This window comes from Antennarius striatus, chromosome 19, assembly GCF_040054535.1.
Source record: "Antennarius striatus isolate MH-2024 chromosome 19, ASM4005453v1, whole genome shotgun sequence".
Taxonomy (NCBI): Eukaryota; Metazoa; Chordata; class Actinopteri; order Lophiiformes; family Antennariidae; genus Antennarius; species Antennarius striatus.
In genome coordinates, this window is record NC_090794.1 from 4,956,314 (window position 1) to 4,978,923 (window position 22,610).

General features: G+C 38.7%; 5 protein-coding genes and 1 non-coding gene across 11 annotated transcripts in view; 5 read left to right on the plus strand and 1 right to left on the minus strand.

Annotated features, from left to right (window-relative positions):
* tbc1d32 (TBC1 domain family, member 32) overlaps positions 1 to 8,083 on the minus strand; it is a 47,596-nt gene extending 39,513 nt beyond the window's left edge. For 3 of the 5 annotated variants that reach the window (XM_068341953.1, XM_068341957.1, XM_068341958.1), the window contains exons 1-14: positions 8,035 to 8,083; positions 7,416 to 7,585; positions 6,367 to 6,531; positions 6,064 to 6,241; positions 5,721 to 5,792; positions 5,164 to 5,283; positions 4,649 to 4,727; positions 4,327 to 4,430; positions 4,179 to 4,240; positions 3,900 to 4,050; positions 3,740 to 3,799; positions 2,945 to 3,044; positions 1,492 to 1,629; positions 163 to 252 (exon numbers count right to left, since the gene is read on the minus strand). In XM_068341953.1, coding sequence (XP_068198054.1) covers positions 163 to 252; positions 1,492 to 1,629; positions 2,945 to 3,044; positions 3,740 to 3,799; positions 3,900 to 4,050; positions 4,179 to 4,240; positions 4,327 to 4,430; positions 4,649 to 4,727; positions 5,164 to 5,283; positions 5,721 to 5,792; positions 6,064 to 6,241; positions 6,367 to 6,531; positions 7,416 to 7,570 — 1,474 coding nt within the window. In that variant the 5' untranslated portion in view covers positions 7,571 to 7,585; positions 8,035 to 8,083. Of the gene's footprint in view, positions 1 to 162; positions 253 to 1,491; positions 1,630 to 2,944; positions 3,045 to 3,739; positions 3,800 to 3,899; positions 4,051 to 4,178; positions 4,241 to 4,326; positions 4,431 to 4,648; positions 4,728 to 4,978; positions 5,074 to 5,163; positions 5,284 to 5,720; positions 5,793 to 6,063; positions 6,242 to 6,366; positions 6,532 to 7,415; positions 7,985 to 8,034 lie in introns of those variants that run through there. The other 2 variants (XM_068341954.1, XM_068341955.1) reach the window with 2 other exon arrangements.
* Positions 8,084 to 8,388: 305 nt separating this feature from the next.
* hsdl1 (hydroxysteroid dehydrogenase like 1) lies at positions 8,389 to 12,212 on the plus strand. Its single transcript, XM_068342712.1, has 5 exons — positions 8,389 to 8,786; positions 9,193 to 9,635; positions 10,195 to 10,278; positions 10,687 to 10,818; positions 10,950 to 12,212. Exons 1-5 carry the CDS (start codon positions 8,567 to 8,569, stop codon positions 11,019 to 11,021), a joined length of 951 nt encoding a protein of 316 aa, XP_068198813.1. The 5' UTR covers positions 8,389 to 8,566; the 3' UTR covers positions 11,022 to 12,212.
* Positions 12,213 to 13,849: 1,637 nt separating this feature from the next.
* gja11 (gap junction protein, alpha 11) lies at positions 13,850 to 15,407 on the plus strand. The gene is made up of 3 exons (XM_068342287.1): positions 13,850 to 13,978; positions 14,093 to 14,278; positions 14,619 to 15,407. The coding sequence occupies exons 1-3, from the start codon at positions 13,850 to 13,852 to the stop codon at positions 15,216 to 15,218; spliced, it is 915 nt and encodes a 304-aa protein (XP_068198388.1). The 3' UTR covers positions 15,219 to 15,407.
* A 1,159-nt stretch (positions 15,408 to 16,566) lies between these two features.
* gja13.1 (gap junction protein alpha 13.1) lies at positions 16,567 to 18,593 on the plus strand. Of its 2 annotated transcripts, none has more exons than XM_068342222.1 (2): positions 16,567 to 16,683; positions 17,384 to 18,593. In XM_068342222.1, the coding sequence occupies exon 2, from the start codon at positions 17,411 to 17,413 to the stop codon at positions 18,266 to 18,268; it is 858 nt and encodes a 285-aa protein (XP_068198323.1). In that variant the 5' UTR covers positions 16,567 to 16,683; positions 17,384 to 17,410; the 3' UTR covers positions 18,269 to 18,593. The 2 variants fall into 2 exon arrangements, with proteins under 2 accessions (XP_068198323.1, XP_068198324.1); XM_068342223.1 differs by lacking the exon at positions 16,567 to 16,683 and adding an exon at positions 17,242 to 17,263.
* Positions 18,594 to 19,740: 1,147 nt separating this feature from the next.
* On the plus strand, positions 19,741 to 22,186 carry LOC137613041 (gap junction Cx32.2 protein-like). The gene is made up of 3 exons (XM_068341874.1): positions 19,741 to 19,836; positions 20,462 to 20,600; positions 20,920 to 22,186. The coding sequence occupies exons 2-3, from the start codon at positions 20,472 to 20,474 to the stop codon at positions 21,577 to 21,579; spliced, it is 789 nt and encodes a 262-aa protein (XP_068197975.1). The 5' UTR covers positions 19,741 to 19,836; positions 20,462 to 20,471; the 3' UTR covers positions 21,580 to 22,186.
* A 230-nt stretch (positions 22,187 to 22,416) lies between these two features.
* trnad-guc (transfer RNA aspartic acid (anticodon GUC)) lies at positions 22,417 to 22,488 on the plus strand. The gene has a single exon. It is a non-coding gene; the product is annotated as a tRNA-Asp (tRNA).
* The last annotated feature ends 122 nt before the right edge of the window (positions 22,489 to 22,610 follow it).

Here is a 22,610-nt window from a genome sequence, read left to right on the forward strand (position 1 = left end):
ATAAAATATATGGTCTGAGCAATGCCATTACGCTTTACACGGAGAGTCACTGTGTTCCCTCAGTCCCTCACTCCTGACATGCAGTCAAGGCCCAAAAGCAGGGGCGGAGGCCGGAACACACCGAAACAGTTCATATCAGTGTGTGAGTGTGTGAGGCCCCACCTGTGTGTGACATGTGATTGTGCAGAGGTTTGGGGTGTTGGTACACAATGTTAATCAGCATGACAACCAGGTCCGTCAGGCTGACCGGATCTGAAACATAGATGTAATAAATGTGTTAATTTCTACACAACAGCAGTTAAACTTCTAAACTCAACCCCTTCCCACATTATGTAATTTAAATGTGCATAAACAACACACAAAACTTTTTCCCCACTTGTAAGGAAAACACTGCTGATCCACCAGAAAGTGAAGTCCACCACCAACCTGGTGTGATGAAAAATAAGGCAAATAATTTATTTATATAAAGTAGAGAAAATGTTGAAACGGGTTCAAACAGGAACAACAAAACCTATGATGGACAGTCGTTTCCCGGTGTTCACTTCAAGGAGACTCGAGCCTCCACTCATAAGCTTATCATCAGCGCAACCATTTGATTACCTCCAGACTTGGAAGAAAGTGATTTATGGCTAAAATAAAAGAGTATTTGGAGTGGTGACAGCAGACAGTGAGTCTGTTTTTATGGCCAATATATCATTCACTTGTAACGTTATCAGCGTTCAGATGGGTGGAGAAACCAAGATCACTGCAGAAGAAGGAAGGAGTGGTACCATGGGTTTCTGGTTGGACACATTCCTGTGAAAGATTATCAGCTGTAAAGATTATTGTTATTGTAAATTCCTTATGAGAGGAGTAAAGACTAAAAAGGCAATAAAGTGAAAAACGCCTCAAAAACATCTATTTTTCCCTTTAACTCTGAATCATTTATAATCATTTAAGTTCTTTGTGTCGTCTACAGATGCCATCACTGAACAATATGCAGTAATCACGAATAGAGAACTGTGTGTCATGGCTTTCTAGCGCAAGGTTACCAATAAACATATTATTACTCTCATATGTCAGGCAAAAAAGGAGCAGATGGTTAGCTTATCACAAGCACTGACCACAGGAGAAGCCTGGCTCTGTCCTACATTAATACCAAATGGCTTGTGTCCAGCTCGTTCAATCTTTACACAAACTAAAGTCTAAAAACTATAAATGAGATCAAATGTTGTGTATTTTTTAAGGTAGAACACAATGAAAGCTACAAACCTTTAATAGCTGGGAGTTGATTCTTGTAAGAAGCTACAATCTGAATATTAACTGAAGCTAATCTCTGGTTGAATGTAGGTTCTGATTAAGGGGTCTCATCCTACCAGATAGCAATAAACATTTCTCAAAGAGCTGAAACATTCCTCCCATATACAGTCAGAATAATACTGCTAAGAAATTAGATATTATATCCTTTGGGCGTCTGAAATGCTCAGTATACAGAAGAGTTTAGTATTGTACCTTTGCGCTTCCTCACTTTAATGGGAAAGAGTTTCCTCCCGTTGGTGTAGACCAGGACTTTCCCCAGAACACACAGCGAGTGGACAAAATGGGCATATTCAAGCTCTCTTCCAGTATAAACACTCCTCTGGACTGAACCTGAATCAACATAAAAAAATAAAAAGCTTTAGACTATTTCTGTACAGTAATCACATTTCCAGTTTTCATGAAGCCCAGATTGCTGTGAAGGAAAGATGCTGGAAAGACGGCAAAGCTAAGAGATTTAAGATTTAGAGACAGCTGCACAAAAGAGCTCATTGGCATTTGTAAAGATTTGTTTTTCTGTAAGTAATATTTTATGATTCCAGTTAAATATGAAGAGGAAACAAACTGGAATTAATTTTGTAATTTGCCGGTCACTCCTAATAAAACTGTGACACGTGCCCTTGCGATACTGCGGTGGGTCGAGTCTCAAGACTTTTACACAAATGAAAAAGTCTGACAACCTTGCCATCCCTCCTGAGTAAAGAAAAAGCTCCTCCGTTATGAGAAGTGCATCAGCAATGGGGGGAGTCTGCGTAGCTCCGCTCATCCAAGACAAGGTCAATATGTTCTGTCTGGACCGGCCAGCTGGCGTACAGGAGATAACACGCTAACATTCCCTGACTGTTAGCTCTCATTGCTCACATGCATTCAACTTTAGTTAAATGTGGGACTAGATGTTTTACCAGAATAAAACACAAAAACTCATGTGATTTCTGTAAAAATTATGACAAATTAAAAAATAAAAAAAAACGTAAGGAGCTGCGTTGTGATCTTTCTAACCGTAGGATCTATCACTCCATCACAGGAGCGAACCGAGATGTTGCTCATGAAGGCCGATTCTTGACCTTGAGCTCAGTGTCGAGACTAAACTGAAGTCTGATTGGTGATCTGGCGGCAGAAACAACCACATCCCTTCATCTCCTCAGCCAATCAGAGATTTGACAAGCACCTTCCTTTGTTTCCTTTCTGACTGACTGTAATTTAGTCACGTTTTCAGCGAGTATTCATTCCTCAACCATTTATCTTTCCAGCAGCACATTTTGTTTGCTTTACTTTTATTCTATATCTTATGTCTACAGATTTTCCCTGCATTCCCTTCTTGCAACAGCAACAACAAGAACAGCAAGAGCGCATTAATGAAACTGAATAAATGATGACTGCACACTCTAGGTGCAAATATATTGAACGCCCAGAGGCTTCAAATGAAGCATTACTTTCTCATTAGGCTTTAACAAAAGTTCAGCCTGAGAGTATTATTTTTTTGGTTTGCTTCACGGACCACATTAAATCAGCCTTACTTGCAAATATGCTGATGTTTAGCACATAGAGTAAGAACCCAGAGCAAACACAGGTATCCAGATGTATCCGAGGAGATTTGAAAAAGAAATCTGTTGAAGAATTTATGGATGAAAACGCTTTTTTAACGTACCAGAGTTCTGCTGCTCGTCTGAGCCAGGATCAGTTGTGTGGGTTGAAAAACTTTCAGAGGATTCACTGTAATTCATACACTGCTGAAGGGCGGTTACAATCTGTAGAAGAAGATTAAAACTGTGTTACTGCATTATCTGCAAATGCCTGATTGGTTGAGTAAGTTCAACCTGTAAATCTGCCAGAAAAACAGGCCAGAAAACAAGAGGTTTATAAAGAATGTCAATAACTTCCCTTGTTGAGTTGCATTGAAGTGTTTCAACGTTACAATTGTTCATTCACTTTTAAACCCCTTAAATCCTAACCTCAGGGCATTTCTACGCATTGCAATGCAAGTGTCGTTCAGCCTCAGTGTGCTTCAGAAATGTTATTGACTTTTACTTGAGCGAGTTTCGGGGTTCATTCAGTGATAATTCCCATTAAAGTCGGAGTTCAGAGGGACGTCTAGGATTAAACTCAGTCCTTAAATGTAAGAGTCACTAAACTCTTGTGCTGTTTTGTTTGAGATTTTGTGTAGATTATCACCTGTTGTAATTAGATCCCATCACATCCCACCAATGTATGGGCATGGAAACAACATGTCTGAAGGTAAATATTTTACATACTTAAACCCTTTTCTCCACCTTTTTTTTTCTCATGACATGCAATATGTCCAAGCAGGAAATAAAGAAATCGATTCAGCTTCTTCCAGGTTTTAATGCCTTTATTCTTATTCATCCAGCCTGTTTGGTTGGATGTTTCTTTGTGATAATTCTCCGAAGCACAAAAGAGGTGGTGAGACATACTGATTACTCACCAGAGGTTTATACTTCTTCTCCATAAGTCTGAGAACCACTGTCCTGCTGTAGTATCCATGCTGAAAGTTGGGAGATGAAGACAAACAAAAAAAGACTCAATGAAAAAGAGCAAGTTGAAGCAAAGACAGTGAGATAGAGACGAACAATCACGATACACACCATCCACTTTTTAAACCAGGTAGCTTTGATATCCAGCAGGGCCAGTAGGTGAATGGGTTCCAGGGCTTTCTCTGTCCCTGGTGAGGCTGAGCTACATTCATGATGGAAGGAGAGCAAAGAGAAGGTGCTCTCTATCACTTCCTCCATATACCTGAAGAAAGGCAAAAGGAAGGCCACAATAGACAAACTTACACCATCATTCTAGATAGAATTAAAAAAAACATTTGACCACATCACCTAGCTGTCTTCTTGAGGACATTTTTGGAGAAAAAAACTCACTTTTCAGGATGGCGAATCCAAAAGGTGGCCACTTCCTTTTGAAAGTCATTCATCAGTCGAACCTGAGCAGGACAGACGGGGAGATAGAAAACTATAATGGCCCAAATAGATGTAAAGTTTGAACACCCCGCAGTGAACAATGCCATACCTGTTTGAGAAGCCGGCTGATCTCAGGCTTGTCGATGTCGACGGCAACTGAGTCAGCTGAAAACCTCAGCTTGTGAAACAAAAAACTCGACTCCACACTTTTAGCTGCACATCAAAATCCATATATTACAACCCATTGCTGGAGAGTATTGACAGTAATATATATAATGCATGTATACTCGATATACAGTAGCATACATTAATCCCAATAAGAACTGTGGTACACCATCGTCTTTCCTTTATTTTGTTTATTTACTGACAAAAAAGATATAGCTTTGTTCAAATCTGCTGCAAATGCTCATCGTCCTTTTGGAATGACTTACCCAAGCTGGTGTAAATCTCTCTCGTCACATTCAATGGAGACGATGAGAAGCTTTTAGCAAAGAACTGCAGCACATTATCCTGTTGAGGAGAAGAGGCAGAAGTTGTATGAATACAAAAACACCATCATATATAAACAGTCACTATAATAAATTGAATTATAACAAAATTTGACAATAAACAGGATGAAAGAGAGGCCTGAATATTTGCTACCAATTAGCTTTTGATCATTATTATCATGTTTTCTATGCAGGAATGGCAGAACTTCTTGAGATGAAGTGTTTTGGGGATAAGTATAAACTACAAGGCCCATGATGCGCTGGTTATGCCACCTTTTGCCCGTAGTCAGCTGGGATAGGCTGCAGTAACACCTTTGACCCACAGAACGGAAAAACAGCTGTAGATGAGATGATTCCGGTCATCTCATCTACAAGAAAATGAATGGGTGGATGGATAAAATACAAGGCCTGAACTATGATCAATTCATTTGTAGATAAATTAAAGGTGAATGTCTCACACTGAGGTCGGGGTCGGTCAGGGCTGCACAAAGGTTCCGGCGTAGGCTACTCCAGCTCTCACAACTCAGCACATCAGAGGGGGGGGCACAACAGAGGGTCTGAAGGGCCTCCGAGCGCACCTGTTCACAGTCACATCACCTCAGCCCATCAGACCCGTTTGTCACATTAATATCAGTAACAGTGTTTATGAATCTTCACAGCTTGTGATCTTTCATCAAAATAATGTTTTCTGCTCTTCTTGGTTCTATAATCTGATTTTTTTTAATTTGATATTTATTACATACATAAATTTGATGATATGTTGAATAAATACTGCTGGTCCAAATGACTACTTGAGTACTTCAAACAATACCTCAAGAAAAAAAATGCCATTCCCTTCTAACAGGAAGTTTTGGCGATGATAACAACACAAAGTTTAATGATTAATTTAAACGAGGCCTGAAAGGACAAATTATCTAAAATTTGTCTCTGATCCCCATGACTGTCTATTCCTAGCAAAGACTAGGAATAGAAATGCACACCATCATAATGTCTCTTTGTAAGTGGGCCTCTCTACCTCTTTGGGTCTGCTCAAGTCGAGTTTCTCAGCCAAAGCTTGCAGCTGCTCTTGTCTGATGAACGCATAACTCTGGAAAGGAGGGCAGAGATGAAACAAACAGTATTATGATCCACCATAAACCAAAGAGTTCAAAAGGGCTGCCTCTCTCCAATGACACCAGAGACGATGTTTCAAGGGTCATTGAGTGGATCCACATTGTGTTGAAGGAATGGTAACTGTGACCTGTAACATAAAAAGATTGCAAAATACAACCCTAGCAGTGTTTTTGTGTCACAAAACAAAGGTGTAAATAGAAAATAAATGATGTGATCATGTATTGCTATCACAGTGATGTAGTGACCTGGTTGAAGGAGGAGTCGCTGTCAGAGCAGTTGTCGTTGTACTGGCTGTTGGACTGAGTGTGCTGTCTCTCTCTGAGACTCTCCTCCTTCCTCATTTGGTCCTCCTCAAATTTGTTGATCAGAGACTCCACCACCACGATCATGGTGTTTTTCAGTGTCTGCATCATCTGTTGGTATCTGCCACAGGAAGATACACATTAGTGTTTCACCGCCATGCACAGGCAGTGATTTTATTGTAATGCATCAGCTAGCATCTGAGAACAGGATAGTAATTAAAAGTAATACATGTAAGTAAAACTCACTCAGTTGAGTCTCTTGTTCTCCGGGTGACTGCATGGATTAAGGTATCATGACCAGAGCCTATCGCGTGTTGTCCATCTCCTTGGGTTAATTTCCTGGTCTCTTCTTCCACCACCATCCCCAGCGAATTCTCCACATAGTGGCGAAGGTACTTGACAAACTCATAACTGCAAAGAGAGAGTAAACAGAATTAAACCTGTTGTTGTTCTTGCACAGCAAAAATCATGACAATTAGAAACTGACCTGAACAAATTAAAAACATTACTTTTGATTCACTAAATCTGCAAATTGGAAAAAAAACCTAGTATGCAGCCTGAATAATTGCAATGATGTTGTAGTGCAGGGGTGTCAAACTCAGTTTCACCAAGGGCCACATCAGCATGATGTCTGTCCTCAAAGGGCCACATGTAACTAATAAATGTAACTAAATGTAACTCAGTGTAACGTAACATAAATGTAACTACTCCTTAATGGTAAATAACTCTGAATTTATTACTTATTCAAGTTACAAACATTACAGTTAGACAGAAAAAAACATGTTTGTTTCTCTGTTATAACATAAATCCTTCTAATTTGACAGGTTATTAAACCCACAGGGCTCCATCAATCAAGGATCAAACTATCAAACTATGAATAAAGAAAAATAACATCAAACACAAGTTAGACCATTAACTTTGTTCAACACGTTTTTGTGAGTTAATATGGGCTTAATTACTGCATTGTGGGAAATGTAGTTTTTGTCAAAGCACACGTTTGACCTATTTATTTTTAGACACTGACGTTTTATGCTCTCCCGGGCCACATAAAATGATGTGGAGGGCCACATTTGGCCCTCGGGCAATGAGTTTGACACATGTGTTGTAGTGGATACCATGCTTTATTCAAACACATCCACTTACAAGAAAACGGTAGCATTAGTATAAGTAAAATTATTATTTAACAGATGAAGCAATCAGCAGTATTGCATTTCCTAGAATAAGATTTATTGCGTTATTGGACTAATTTTAATGGATTACACTGGATAAATTGCCAATATGCGAGCAGGATTTACTTGTGGAAGTTCTTGTCGGTCTCCTCCAGGTGAAGCAGGATCTCTTCAGCGCATTCTGCTGATGGCGCTTCAGAGATTTTGTCACTGATGCTTCTCAGAAGCTGTTTCAGCAGAGACTGCAGCTCCACCTCGTCCTCAGCTGACAACTGAGACATCTCCTCAGCCGAGGTCTGAGACGGGACCGAACAGAGGGACTGGTTTTCTACAATACCTTTTAATAAACGACTGTGTTCAGCTCAGAAGCATTGCATTTGTTTACGCCTCAGTTCATCAACAAGTGTGACGTACAATAACAGCAGGTTGTTTGCCATCTTTAAAATAAGGTATTTGCATGAGGACACCGATGTCCTCCAAAAAATAAAAGTAAAGCAAATGTTCAAACACTAATAAATGTTTTATAATATTTTACATTTTGACGATGTAGACAACCCTTATCCGCTATTTTTTGCCGTGATAACATTGCTAGCTAACGGCAAACACGCTACTTTTAACTGGAGGCGCTGCAGGGTGGAAATAAAACTCCATGCCGCTGCACAAACCAACCTCAAATACAGAACGACGTCTTATGTCTTAATAATAATGCATAATGGACTTAATAATGCATTTCGTGAGCACTTGCCAGCCGCTGCTACGTCTCTATGGAAACGTCCACCGATTCCGAATTGCGGTGCATTGTGGGATGTCCAAAAACACTAAAGCAGTTCAAATCGTCGTAAAAATAGGTATCGTGTCTCACAAATACAAGATGATCGCTGAAAAATGCCAAATAAAATAACTAAATAGAATCAAATAATTAAATTTATTTTATTTATATGCGTATAAATCTGTTTACATGTATGAATTCATCAATACAATGTCTTTTTTGTGGTTTCTTTTTTCTATGAAAGGGATTATTCCGACAGTCCGGAACGCACCGCCAGTGACTCAAGCTGTCACGTGGCACAATGTTATGTTCCTCTTTTCCGGATGCAGCTCGGAAACGCTCGTTGGTTGCTGTGGTGTCAAATCTTTACTTTTATCTTTATTTCATAATGTGAAATTATTTTGTTCACAGGTTTGATTTTCTTGTTATCATTATATTTAAAATAGACAACGTTAAATTGACTAAATAAGTCTCAGACTGACTCACATCAGCATCAGTAGTGTCGATTATGGCGGCTGTAGACAGCTTTCAGTTACTATACAGAGAAATCTCTAGGTCATGCGGTTTTTATTTTGAAACCCTGGCTTTGGTTGGGGCTCTTTATGCGGCCAGCAGGGCAGTAATCCTGCTCAGGGACTGCTCTACATTGGTCAGGGTGCATTTCCTGCCAAGAATGATCCCAAGCAAGAGGCTGACCCAAAGATTTGGTGACTGGGCTTTGATTTATGGTAAGAAAACAGAAGATAATGGGGAGGCGTCGTGCTGAGTGTTCCATTAATTCTATATTTCAGTGAGATGTGGTTCTCTCACCAAACTAACTCACAAAACAAGAGCTGATAGTTTCCGAGTGTGAACTTAATTAGTCACTTGATTGTGTCTGTCTAGCTTGCCCACAAACTGTAGTGGAAATCAGTTGTGTAGTTTTTGTGTTGCATATATAAATAAAGAAAAAGTTGATGAATCAAGCGATGTGAAGAAAGAAGTAATATGTCCTGATTTTTTTTTGTTTTATCTTGTGTGAAGTTTGTCAATTTAATACTTCTCTTTTTTAGTAAGTCATATATCTGAAGATTTAACAGCAGCTTTTATGTTTTGTGTATTTTCTTTGTGTGTGATTGTCGTCTCTTTTGTCAGGGGCATCAGAGCCTGTGGCCAAAGCCTATGCAGAGGAGCTGGCCAGGCACGGCATCAGCATTATCTTTGTCACGCAGGACCAAACCTCTGTCAGAGAAACAGCTACATCCCTCTCCCAGAGTTATGGAGTTGAAACAGTCGTCATTCCAGCTGACTTGTCTCTAGGCCATGCAGCCTGCAAGCCCATCAAAGAAGCCATTAGGGGTAAAGACATCGGGTTTTTGGTGAATTGTGTGGAGTCTTCGGCTTCCCCTCAGAACTTGGTTGAAATGCATGAGCAGGGCCTGTTTGATTTGGTCAATAAGAACGTGGCAGTCGCAACTCTGATGACGCGGTTGGTGCTGCCAGGCATGGTGGAGCGCTGCAGAGGAGCTGTGGTCAATATATCATCAGGCGCTTGCTGCAGGCCCTTTCCCAGAAGAGTGACGCTCACCGCCTCCACTGTGAGATATAATACTGAATATATTTCCTTATCATCCATATACATACACTAGACACACACTCAGACCATGATCTACACCATAAATAAGATTTACATGTTATGAAACACTAATTAATTATATAACAGATTATTGATCTGCACATATGAGACCTTCTCAATCGAACCTGTCAAATAACTTCTCCACTCTGAACCTGATTTAAACATGTCCAGCTTTAGTGTTGTGCATTGTCAAGTCATAAAGTTAAACTATATAATTATATTGGATACAGATTCTATATTTGATTTTATCAATATTACCAGGATAACATTTAATCACACGGGAGATCTCTCTGTGCTGAAGGCATAAATATCTCAAACTTGCTTCCCCTTAAAGTTCAATGAAAAGCACGTTGACCTTAGTGCACTGCGATGTGCATCGATTTACTTGCTGTTGCTGTTAATGCTAGCATGAGCACAGCATTTCATATGTCTCAGATCCTGCAATATATAAAGATAATGTGTGAACATCAGCATCAGAAACACAACTGATCGCCTCTCCCTTTCCTCCCCTGACGTTCCAGGGCTATCTGGATCATTTCTCAAGAGCTCTTCACCTTGAATACAGTGGCAGAGGGATCTTTGTCCAAAGTCTGATTCCTTTTCAGGTACGTTTCCTCCTTTAAATATTAACAAGACCGGCTGACAGAACTTTCTCAGTGCTAAAGAAAGCAGAAGTTGTCTTTCAGTTGTTGTTAGGATGGGATCATGACACACATGTATGAGAAATACAGAATTTACTTTAACCTAATGCACAAAGAGCTCTTAGTTAACATTTTCAGACAATGTATTGATCTGTCTTGCTGTATTTTATTTTGCATGTAAATTCAAAGCAAAATTTCCCATTTAAGTGTTGGGTAATAGATTTTTACTATCTTATGTTCACTTTTCTAAGCTCTGTGTTCTCTTGCCAAAGTTTTTATTACTATCCAACAGACTAAATCACATTATTACCTGATATAAATAATTGCATGTGTGTGGGTCGATATTCAATATATGTGTGTTTGTGTAAACAGATTGCTGTAAATTGGCCACAATCATCACGGGAAGGCTTGTTTACCCCAAAGCCAGAGGTTTATGCTCGCCATGCCATCTCCACGCTGGGCGTCAGCAACAGGACCACCGGCTACTGGCCTCATACACTGCAGGTCGGCACAAAATATGTTCTGGTGTCAGTTGGTAGTCGCGTACTCACAAGATATTTTTGTATTTTGTTATCTATATTTCTATATGATGATCTGCTTTTCTCTGCTGTTTCTTCTGCTGCTTTTCTCCACAGTATGGACTGATGAGATGTATTCCAGAGTGGATTTGGGTTCTTGGATCCAACATGCTAATCGGTTCCAGCTGAGCATACATGGGCTGACAATTTGGTGGATGTACTTGTTACTTCAACGATGTAGAATTTGTTCTGCTGTTACTTTAAAGTTGAGGTGGGTAGTTAAGAGACAGGCTTATGTTGTTTTTGGATTAACTCCAAACGAAGCTGCAGTGGTATTTGCCTGAAATAATAATTAAATAAACTCATATTACCATACACTTCTCCTGTGTTAGACTTACTGGGTTAACACGGGCCATGAAGTTCCAGTTCATTATTAAATAGAAAAACTGAATGTAAATTTGATTTATTTTCTGTTATGTATTCCAAACAGAATTACACTAAAGCACTTCTATGTTCTGTGAAACAGAAAAACAGTACAAGGGCAGCTAAGATGAGAGGAAAAATTTCATTTGTTACCTAAAAATGAAAGCAATAGAAAAACAGTCTGACACCAGGAAATGAACCATAGATGAAGGAATTATTATTTAGATGAGGCATTCTGAGCACTGATTTGTCTTTTCTGAATGCTGTGACCTTCTTGTTGTATCTGCTTCTTACCTGTGTGTCACAAAAGAACAAAAAACCCAAATTCATTTAAATATTAACTGATCATAATGTCTCGTAACACTTCCAAATATGTTCATGTTTATTGAACAAAATCTGCATTATGCAATATTTAATTGTCTGTATTTTATTTATTTATCCTTTATTTAAACACACAGGTCAATTCAGCACCAGTTCTCATTTGCAGTGACGATCTGGGCACAGGGAAAATCACAAATTCCCACACATACATTGACACCTAAGGTCAGTTCAGAGTGGTCAACAGAAACATGTAAAATGAAGTACGTCATTTTCCTAGTAGGTATAGATCAGAACACTTTCTTGCAATGTAAACATATTTTTTGTCTACCTGTAGCTTATATTACATCTTAAATAGTGTGTTTCCATCAAATGAATGTGTGCTGCTGAATGGAGAACGATAGCTTTCATTTTGATGTGGCGTCATTCCTCAGAATCCAAGATTCAAGCATCTCTTGAGGTGAATTTGAAATGGAATGTCTTTCAATTTATTGAGGTTCTTTATTTGATCTCCTTTAAATATATGTAGATATTACTCTCAAATAATTATATTTAAAATGTGAACAGATTCAGATATATTGTGTTGAGTGCTTATACAGTATATAAAAATGTTGCCTTAAATATCCAATGAGACTAATAAAACACCTTCTCCTTTACATGCTTTCCTGTTTTCATTATGAATACAACAGTGTGTGTCAGTTCAGCTTTTTTTCTGATGTAGCTGTTTGCTCACAGCTTTTAATTGTGCTTGAAGTGTGGATTTAGTTAGAGCTCAAAGACCAAAAGGTCTGTCCTTTTCCCTAAAACACTCATTTTGATGTCAATCATTTACATATGAGAGGCGACACCAGACCAGCTGTTAGAGTTTAGCCTGTGACCCCTTCTGGTCAATGCAAACTGTTGGTAAAACTGACACGAAATGGAAATATACAACCTGGGAATTAGGCAAAAGAGGTGTTAAGGTTGTCCAACATAAGGTTTTGGGCAATTATGGGTTAAAAAAAAAAGTAACCAGAACATCTACAAATCCATGATTAATGGACAAAAATCGTGTCCTGGTTGTGAATCCTTTTCATATCACAGATATTTGGTGTTTTGATGATGAATGGTTTTGATAATGTTTTTTGTGCATGTTCCTGCAGATCAATCTACTCTTTCACTTTTCTCCTGCCCAGTTCTCCATCCTCTGTCTAATCTCGCAGATTTACCATAGAAAAATAAATGCATGCTGACAAAAAACAGTTTTTGCAGCCTCCCACATTCAGCGTCAAGGGCTGGAGGTTTGTTGCTGTGGGAGGAATAGGATGGTGTCCTTCTAGATAAGATCTCAAAAGAAGAATGAAAGGAACCTTCTTCTTCACTGTCTCTCCTCATCATCCGAGACGAAAGGTCGTTCTCTTCATCAACCTATTTTCTCCGTAGGTTTGTTCCCCTGGTGAGTTGATTTAAAAGATAACCTCTACTGATTGTTCCTTGTCACAAAAGATAACTAATTTTGTAATATATACGGAGTGGAAAAAATGTAGATCAGTAGATTTTTTTTTTGCGATATGAACAAGGTTAAATAGCTATCTAGTACGTATCTACTACTCAACACTTGATTAAATTTGATTTTAAAAAATAAATGTGTTTTTGTGCATAAATTTGTGAGTACATTCATTACTATGTTACAGATGTAGCAGTGAAGTGATGCCATAATTAATTACATCCTCAAAAAAAAAAGCTTAAAATACGTGACGAGGAGACATTTGATTCTTGAGAGAATGCATTAGAACACGCGGTAATATGTCATAATTAAAATTTGTGTGACATGAGGCAAAAAAAAATCACAAAGGGACCATAAAAAGTGATAAATTCTGAATCAATTCTTTCTGTTATTAAAACGTTTTTTTTAATGTTTTAACAGCCTTATATTCTCAGTAAGATGAATCTCTGAGTCACTTCTTGCGCTCACTGCAGTGGTTGGTATTAACCAAGGTTAAGGTCTTAGTTACAGCAGATAGCTGTGTTTTGGAGCCATAGAATCAGCATCACTGGCCTCTATCTGCAGCTTACAACACAACAAAGAATAGTTTGGCCTTGTTAGAGAGACCTTCTGTTCTGACTTTGCATCAACAACACTGATTTCCATCACGTTGTGTAACTACAAACAATATGCTCTTCTGGTTGTCCAATGGCAGTTCTCAAATAAGAAGTAATTGTATTGGATTGTTTTGTATTGGAATAGTTTTCATTTTGATTTCCTCCCACAGAAAGCTGGCCAACTGGATCCTGACATGGGTGACTGGGATGTTCTCGGACGCCTGCTAGATAAGGTGCAGAGTCATTCCACGGTGATTGGAAAAGTGTGGCTCACGGTGCTGTTTGTCTTTCGCATCCTGGTACTGCGTACCAGTGCTGAAAAGGTTTGGTCTTCTACATTCACCACAAAACACACTTCATGGGGAGCCCTGAACTGTGTCCTTAGTACACCTAAAACTCTCTGATATATTAGCATCATCTCTACCCTCTCTGTCAAGGTCTGGGGTGATGAGAAATCCGACTTCATCTGCAACACCCAGCAGCCCGGCTGTGAGAACGTCTGCTACGACCTCGCCTTCCCCATCTCTCACGTTCGCTTCTGGTTTCTCCAGATTATTGCCGTAGCAACTCCAAAGTTGCTGTACCTGGCTCACGTCCTTCATGTAATCCACATCGAAAAGAAGGTGCGTCACTGTGAGTGGGTGTAGTATGACGATCTGGTGAATGCTTGACTTGTCAGACAGGACACACCTGTAGTTTCTTATACAGATTTGTTCATAGAACTCTAATTATTGCTTATGAATCGTAGTCCCCTTCATTTCCTCGTACCTGTTTCTTGCCTCAGGATCAATAACACCTTATCTTAAAGGTGAAGCACTCATCGTGCTCCACCCACAGAGTCATCACCATCTCTGCTGCAGTACTCTGTAGTAAAATGAGATTTTATTCTATCTTTGTGTCTACGTGTTTGCTTTCCATCAACTCCCTCAACTGCGTCTAACTGCTTTCTTCCTCCAATCCAAGGAGAGGGAGAGGATGAAGAAGCAGGCCGAGTTGAATGACCACGCCAGTCTGTTCCTAAGTGTCTATAAAGTTCCCAAGTACACCAAAAGCACCGGGAAAATCAGCATCCGAGGACGTCTCCTTCGCAGTTATGTCCTCCATCTTGTGGCCAAGATCATATTGGAGGTCTTGTTTATTGTGGGTCAGTATTTTCTCTACGGCTTCACCCTCGAGACGCGCTATGTCTGCGCACGCCATCCATGCCCTCACAAGGTGGACTGCTTCCTGTCCCGTCCCACGGAGAAGTCGGTCATCATCTGGTTCATGCTGGTGTCTGCGTTGGTCTCTCTTGCCCTCAGCATAGTGGAGTTGTTCTACCTGTGCGTGAAGGCTGCCAAGGAGTGCATGGCGAGGAGGCAGGACTACACCGTTACCCCGGTGACGCCTCCACCATCGGGCAGGAATGCCTTTAAAAGCCGCAGTGAGGTGATCCAAAATAGCACCACTCTGGAACTGGAGCTTCAGGGACGAAAGTTAGGGGTGAACGGGGTCACGGGTGGAGTCAGCGAGGCCAAGGGCGTATCGCCCGAGAACAAAAACACAGGGGAGGTCCACATCTGATGCACAACCATAATGCATTACCTCATATCTGGATCTTCTGTGCTCTTGTGTTGGTGTGCTTTGGCGCGGGGCATAGGTGGTGTGTGGTAGGTAAATAAAGATGGGAACAAACCAGCTTCTGTAAACACAAGTCATATTTGACACGTTCCTCAAAACAACCAACATGCCATCAACAGAGCCTTCATTTTAGTTGGGTTTTTTTTTCATATATTTTGTTAAAGTGCTTTCTTGAAACGACTTTTAAGATGCTGATTCAATAAACTTCTTGGACTGAAATTGGAACTTTTACAATTTGTCGTACTGATATCATTTTTGTAGTAGATCAATGTTTTTTGTGCAATTACATATGAATCTACATTTTATTGAATGCGCATTTGGTATTTTCCAGTGATTTTCGAGCTGAAAAAAGCCTCATTTGGCTTTTTAATAATCCATTATCCTGTATAGAAAGAGCTGCCATTACTATATGCCTACAAATTTCCTCCATTATCTAGTGAAATAATGAGATTCATTGCAGTTTTTAACCTTATAATCATTAACGGACAATAAACCAACCAGGGTCTTGTGTCTTGTATTGTGCTAGTAAATAAAAAATAAACAAATGTAATCCAGGTAAACACAATCAAAAAGTTAGACCAGCCACTTTCAGAACTGAAGAAGCCTCTTGGATGAGAGGTGACATGTTTTCAAGAAACTTTCTTAAAGTCCAGTGGGTTGCTTTGGATAACTAAGAACCTACACAGACATCTTTCAACAAAAAAAGGTGTAAACATATCACTGGGTTTTTAAATAGGTACCAGATTATTGTTAACCAGTTTTGACCTAGTGGCATGTGGATCTTTTCGCTAGGATGTACATTTAGTATCATTAATGACATAATAGTAGAATGATGCTATCTTAATAGCTACAATTAGCAAAAGGGAGAGTGTGTGTTTCCTTACAGGTTTAATTATTCCTTTATGCATTTTATAACTATTAATTCTAGATTACTGTGCAAATATAATTTATTTAAAGAAAATATATATATCCTTTTTTTAACTTGTTTCAGAGTGGGTGGCAGCTAATTTAAGAAATGCCATTTAGTATTGGAACACAAGGTGCTGCAGTGTTATCAGTGCAGCTATTTCATAATCTCACTCAAATAAATGTAGCTTGTTTAACCATGAATAACAGTTTTACTCATCCTCGTTTCAATAATTATTTGCTTACCATTTTTGATCAATGATAAATTTGTTTTCGAAAATTCAAGATCATTTGACAAGTAGACTGATCCTCAACACCTGTCAATTATTACACAGTTATCTTCTGGGTCCCCTCTTTCTTCAACTTTTTTTTTCTCATTTGCTGACGGGTACAACGTGACAACCCATCCTGTTGGTCTCACCCAGCACTGAGCTCCAAGGTCCAATGTCTAAGTTAGCAATCTGTCCCAACCACCGACAGTCCTCTCTGACCAGGTCAGCAGGTAAGATCCACCCGTTATTCTTCTCTTTTGCAGACTCATTTAAAATATCCATTTTTAATATATATATTAAAAATGTAATATATATATATATTATATATTATATATATATACTGTGTATATATATTAATGCCATTAACATAATGCTATTAATGATGGCATTAGATTACTTTTTATTTTATTTTTCATCACTTAGTTTTGCCTAAAAAAACATATTTTTATGAATTTATCAAACCATTGTGTGATATAGACCTTTTTTAATATTATTAAATGTATTAAATATGTTAAAATATCATGAATAATATTATATAATATATAATGGAGTGGGAGCACTTTCTTTGCATAGATTATTCTCCATAGAAGCCTACTTCTACGATGCCTCTAAATATAACTGGATCCAAGTTCTCCAGTCTTCTGATTCTGATTAATGATTCTTTTAAGAAAATATCGACAAGTTAACTTTGTGGGGCACTGAGCTCCTCTCATGTCTGAAGCGGTTAAGTTCATGAAAAAAAATGTCTTATCTGAATTAATAAGAACAATGAGCGTCTTTCTTTCAGGGCCAGCATATTGATTGAGCTGAGTAAGTTGGGTTTGTGTTAATGTTTAGGTTTAGTAAGGTACGGTGTGTGCGATCACTGCCAACAAAAAGATAGTTGTTTGAATGAATTCTTACAAATAATTTTGTTTGTTTTTATCACAGATTTCTAACTGATCACCACAAATAAAGATGGGAGACTGGGGATTCCTATCTTCCTTGCTGGACAAGGTCCAGTCCCATTCCACCGTCATTGGGAAGATCTGGATGAGCGTCCTCTTCCTGTTCAGGATCATGGTCTTGGGCGCGGGTGCTGAGAGCGTCTGGGGTGACGAGCAGTCCGGTTTCATCTGTAACACTCTGCAACCTGGTTGTGAGAATGTCTGCTATGATTGGACATTCCCCATTTCGCACATTCGTTTCTGGGTCCTCCAGATCATCTTCGTCTCCACACCGACGCTGGTCTACCTGGGCCACGCCATGCACGTCATCCACAGGGAGAACAAGATGAGGGAGCGGCTGTTGAGCCCCGGCGGGTCGCGGCTACTCAAGGTGCCTAAATACACAAACGACAAGGGAAAGGTGACGATCAAGGGGAACCTGCTGGGGAGCTACCTGACCCAACTGGTGGTCAAGATCATCATTGAGGCTGCCTTCATCATTGGCCAGTACTACCTGTATGGCTTCATCATGGTGCCCATGTTCCCTTGCTCTAAGAAGCCCTGTCCCTTCACTGTGGAGTGCTACATGTCCCGACCCACAGAGAAGACCATCTTCATCATCTTCATGCTGGTGGTAGCCTGCGTCTCCCTGGTCCTCAACTTCATTGAGGTCTTCTATCTGATCTGCACCAGGGTCAGATGTGGATCCAGACCCAAGGCTCATAAGATCAATTCAGCGGAGAACCCGGCCAGCCTGTTAGCTCCGAGGTGGACCACAGAAGAGGCCCTCAGGCAGAACAAGATGAACTTGGAGAATGAGAGTAACCAGAGCATAGGTGGAAGTCTGGATGGAGCGAAAGAGGAGAAACGACTATTGAGCAGTCATTAATAGGTCTCCTTCAGTTATTCATTCACATTTATCTTATAGACTGAAGCAAAATGTTATTTCAGCATGGTGAACCAGTCTGGTAAAACATGTCAGAAGGCAACTGGAAATCTGATCACGTAATGTGTGCAATATTGATGATGTATTTAAGTTCTTTACTTCTTATGAGTGAGCAGGATTTTGTCTACATGACTAGTTATAAAATATGTCCTTTAAGTTATTGTGAGTTTCATTTCCAGGACTTGAAATCATTTACTTAACGGATAATGTTCATGATGAAGATGATTGTAGTGAATTGTCTGTTTCTAATAAATATGCCAGAGACATTTTTCATGGTGGTTTTTAATAAATTATTAAAGTTGGATAAAAAAAACCTCTCATGAACATTTTTATTATTTCCAGATGACCGGTTCAGATGGCATCATTTATGAGCTCCAATTTAAGATTGTTTTCATTATTTTTAGATTATATATATATATATATATATATATATATATATATATATATATATATATATATATATATATATATATATATATATATATATATATATATATATATATATATATATATATATATATATATATATATATATATATATATATATATATATATATATATATAATCATCATCAACCAGGCCTAATTTATTAAACATTTATCCTACCTATAAGACAAACATGCAAAGATATTCATATTTTTAATGACCTAAGCAGAAAATATTCATTTTTAAGAAGCTGAAGCCTCAATTCATTATTATTTTGGATAGTTATATACATATAGATGTACATTCCGTATATAGCTATATACAGTATAAGAATAAGGGTATTCACAGATAGTCAGTGCAAAGGCAGGGTCAATATAAAGTGTAACTTGTAAAAGAGATAAAATGCATCTATGAAAAGCACAGGGGCAGCACAAAAATGTTCCACATTCAATCTAATATAAAATCTTTTTGACAAAACCAAACTTTATTTGTTCAGGCTTTGTGTAAATCAGCCGTGACACAAAAAAAGTTGTTGACGCAGTCTTACGAACAAATGACCATGACTGTCGTTCCTCACGTAGTGTTCAATGTGCAGGATTGCCATCGTTTGTACAGGTTCATGTTATTGTCTGTGTGTGTGTTTGTGTGTGCCCTTTAGTCACAGATTGTGTCCTTCTTTCACGAAAATACTCCCTTTGCAACCTCATCAAATAAAACTGGCAGTCACTGTTGATATATACCATAAAACTACATGGTAACAGGGCATAAACAACACAGCAATAAAAAAATGAATAAAAGAAAACAGCTGCAGCAAAAAACATGAACACAGCAATCTCCTTTATCCTGCTGCCAATCATTAACCCGTATAATCATTTCAGTGCTTGAACCAAAATTTGTCCACCCAGAGATTTTATCATTTTCAGATGTCATGACAACGTGACAGCACACACAGTGTTGCACAAGTTTGTCTGATCTAAAGTTCAAGGCACCCCTGGCAAGTTTGATTCACTGCCCTGTGTTTTTTTCTCATTCAGCTGTACAGTCAGTGGCTGGTCTGAGTGTTTGAAGAGGTCTTTAAATCAAAGGTAAAGTCCAAGATTACTTATATTTATAAATTACTTTTATATATACACTGTATATGTATTCATTACTTTTCTATTTTGCTTCAAAATCAACTAATGTAATGAATTCAAAGTTAAATTTCGCTTTAAGATAAATGTGACGGAAAAACTGGAGAAACATTTCCACAATTTGCAAGGATTACAATCTGTATTGTCCTTTTGGTCCCACTTTTTCTTGGGTCTCATAATTGTAAGAAAATCTTCTGGCCAAGATTTATTTAAACTTTGACCTTATGAAGTTGGGAAGTGTAATTAGAATTCACTGTCTGTGTTGTGAAGAACTTTTTTTCTGATGAAAAGTGTACATTTATGTTTGTTCAAAGTTTCACAGAAGCCTCTCTTTACATAAAGTCACGTGCAGCAGAAACAGTCAGTCATAAAAGAAATTTTATTTTTTTATAATTTGTTTCCATAAATTTTTTTTTTTCATTTCTATTTTGTTATTTCTACTGTGACAGACTGTTGAAACTTGTGGGGTTTTAACATTTTCCTTATCAGTCTTTCTCCTTAGTTGTCTTTTGACTGAAGTTTTCAGTTCATTGTTGATACGTTGGGATCAAGAAATTGATGTCCAGATTCTTATTTTCAGATCAGACACCATGGGAGAGTGGGGTTTTCTGTCCTCTCTGCTGGACAAGGTCCAGTCCCACTCCTCTGTCATCGGGAAGGTCTGGCTCAGTGTGCTTTTTGTCTTCAGGATCATGATCCTCGGAGCTGGAGCAGATAAGGTCCATACTTGTTTGTTTTTTCTTTTTTGTAACAATTTATTGCACTGGTCAGTCTCTAAATTACATCTTTGATATATCAAAAGTTTGGATGGTGAAAAAGAACGCACTCTAGTGGTTGTAATAAAAGCTCGCAGCATCATAAGAGTTGTGGAAAACTGGATGTGAGATTACAGGGTGTGAAAAGCTTTAATTATTTCATTAGATTGAAGTATTTTAAAATCGATTCATGGCTTTATCCTCTTTTTCTTAATAAAAAATAACTGGAATATGTACAGAACCTCACCACAACATGTGATATCAATGTCTGTGAACATTACAGGTGTGGGGTGACGAGCAGTCCAGCATGATCTGTAACACCAAACAGCCTGGTTGCAAGAACGTCTGCTATGACTACGCCTTCCCTATTTCACACATTCGATTCTGGGTCCTGCAGATTATCTTCGTCTCCACCCCCACACTGATCTACCTGGGCCACGTTTTCCACGTCATCCACAAAGAGAATAAAATGAGAGTGTACATGCAGACCCACGCTAGGAGTGAAATCGTCCAAGTTCCCAAGTACAGTGATGAAAAGGGCCACGTTCAGATTAAAGGCAACCTGCTAGGGACCTACATGACCTCCATACTCGTCAGAGTCGCTCTGGAGATAGGCTTTATTCTGGGCCAGTATTACTTGTATGGGTTCATCATGATCCCAAAAATAGTCTGCTCCCGAGCCCCATGTCCCTTCACTGTAGCATGCTACATGTCTCGACCCACGGAAAAGACCATCTTCATCATCTTCATGCTCGTAATGTCCTGCATCTCACTTTTACTAAATGTACTAGAGATTTTCTATCTGGTGTGCTCGCGCTCCTCCAGACGGAAGTCTAAAACGGTGTCACCTACGGCTCTCGCTATTCACCCACGTTTCACTGGGGACAGTCTGGTGAAAAATGAGAAGCTTGCTCTCCATGATTCCGGTCACAGCACAGCCTGAAGAGTGCCATTTAGCAGCAATGTGCTAAATGTCATCAGACACAAAGGGAGAGCAGGAGGCCAGATAAAGATGTGACTAGTGGGGCAAAATCTGCAAGAGATCCTGGCCTGCATGTGTAAAACAGCACTATGGATTATTTATTTATGCAATGCTTTAAAAATTCTAAAAAAAAATGTGCACATTTGGAGAAGTATGTATAAACTAAATGTCAAACAGACCCAATATGTAATGAGGTTTGGCAGCAGAGTCTTTGTCTATATCTCTGTTTATTGGCTAAAAGCCATTATGCAAAGCATAGCAGCATTCATTGGTTTAAAATATTCATCAAGGTATTTTATGACTGTTGTGCTACTTTGCTTTTTTTCATATTTACCTATAAGGTTAAATTTACAGGCATGACTTTAGAACTGTAAATACTTCAATGAGGAATAATTTGTCTGTTTGCATTGTTCATATTTTGTTTTTTGAGAAGGTTGTGTGTTTTCTGACCTCATATTTGTAACTGGTTGTAAAAAAAAATAAAAATAGACAAAACATATATATTCATACCCTTTAGAAATTTTACAATTTTTTTATCAATTAACAATTAAAAAAGAATTCAAACATCTCAATCATTTATGATTTTTTTTAACCGACAATATAAAATGACAGCGTGAATGTGGAGGGGTTTATTTACCAACATTACATCCATCTTTGTGGAATCAGAATCAGATAAAATGAGGCAGATGTGTCCCTTTAGAGTTGATGAAGACAAGAAGCAGAGCTAAAAAAGGAGTAAAAATTAAATTAAACAATAGAAAAAGAGCAATACAACATTATTACCATTGATGAAGCAGTTCCTCGTTAGTATAGTGGACAGTATCTTCGCCTGTCACGCGGAAGACCGGGGTTCGATTCCCCGACGGGGAGAGCTTTAAGTTTCTTCTGCGCCTGCGCGACTAGTCCGCATGTAACCTGCCCGAGGTATTCTTCATTTACGTGATTATGACAATTATAAGAGATATACAGTATAGCTTCGTTAAAAATTATGC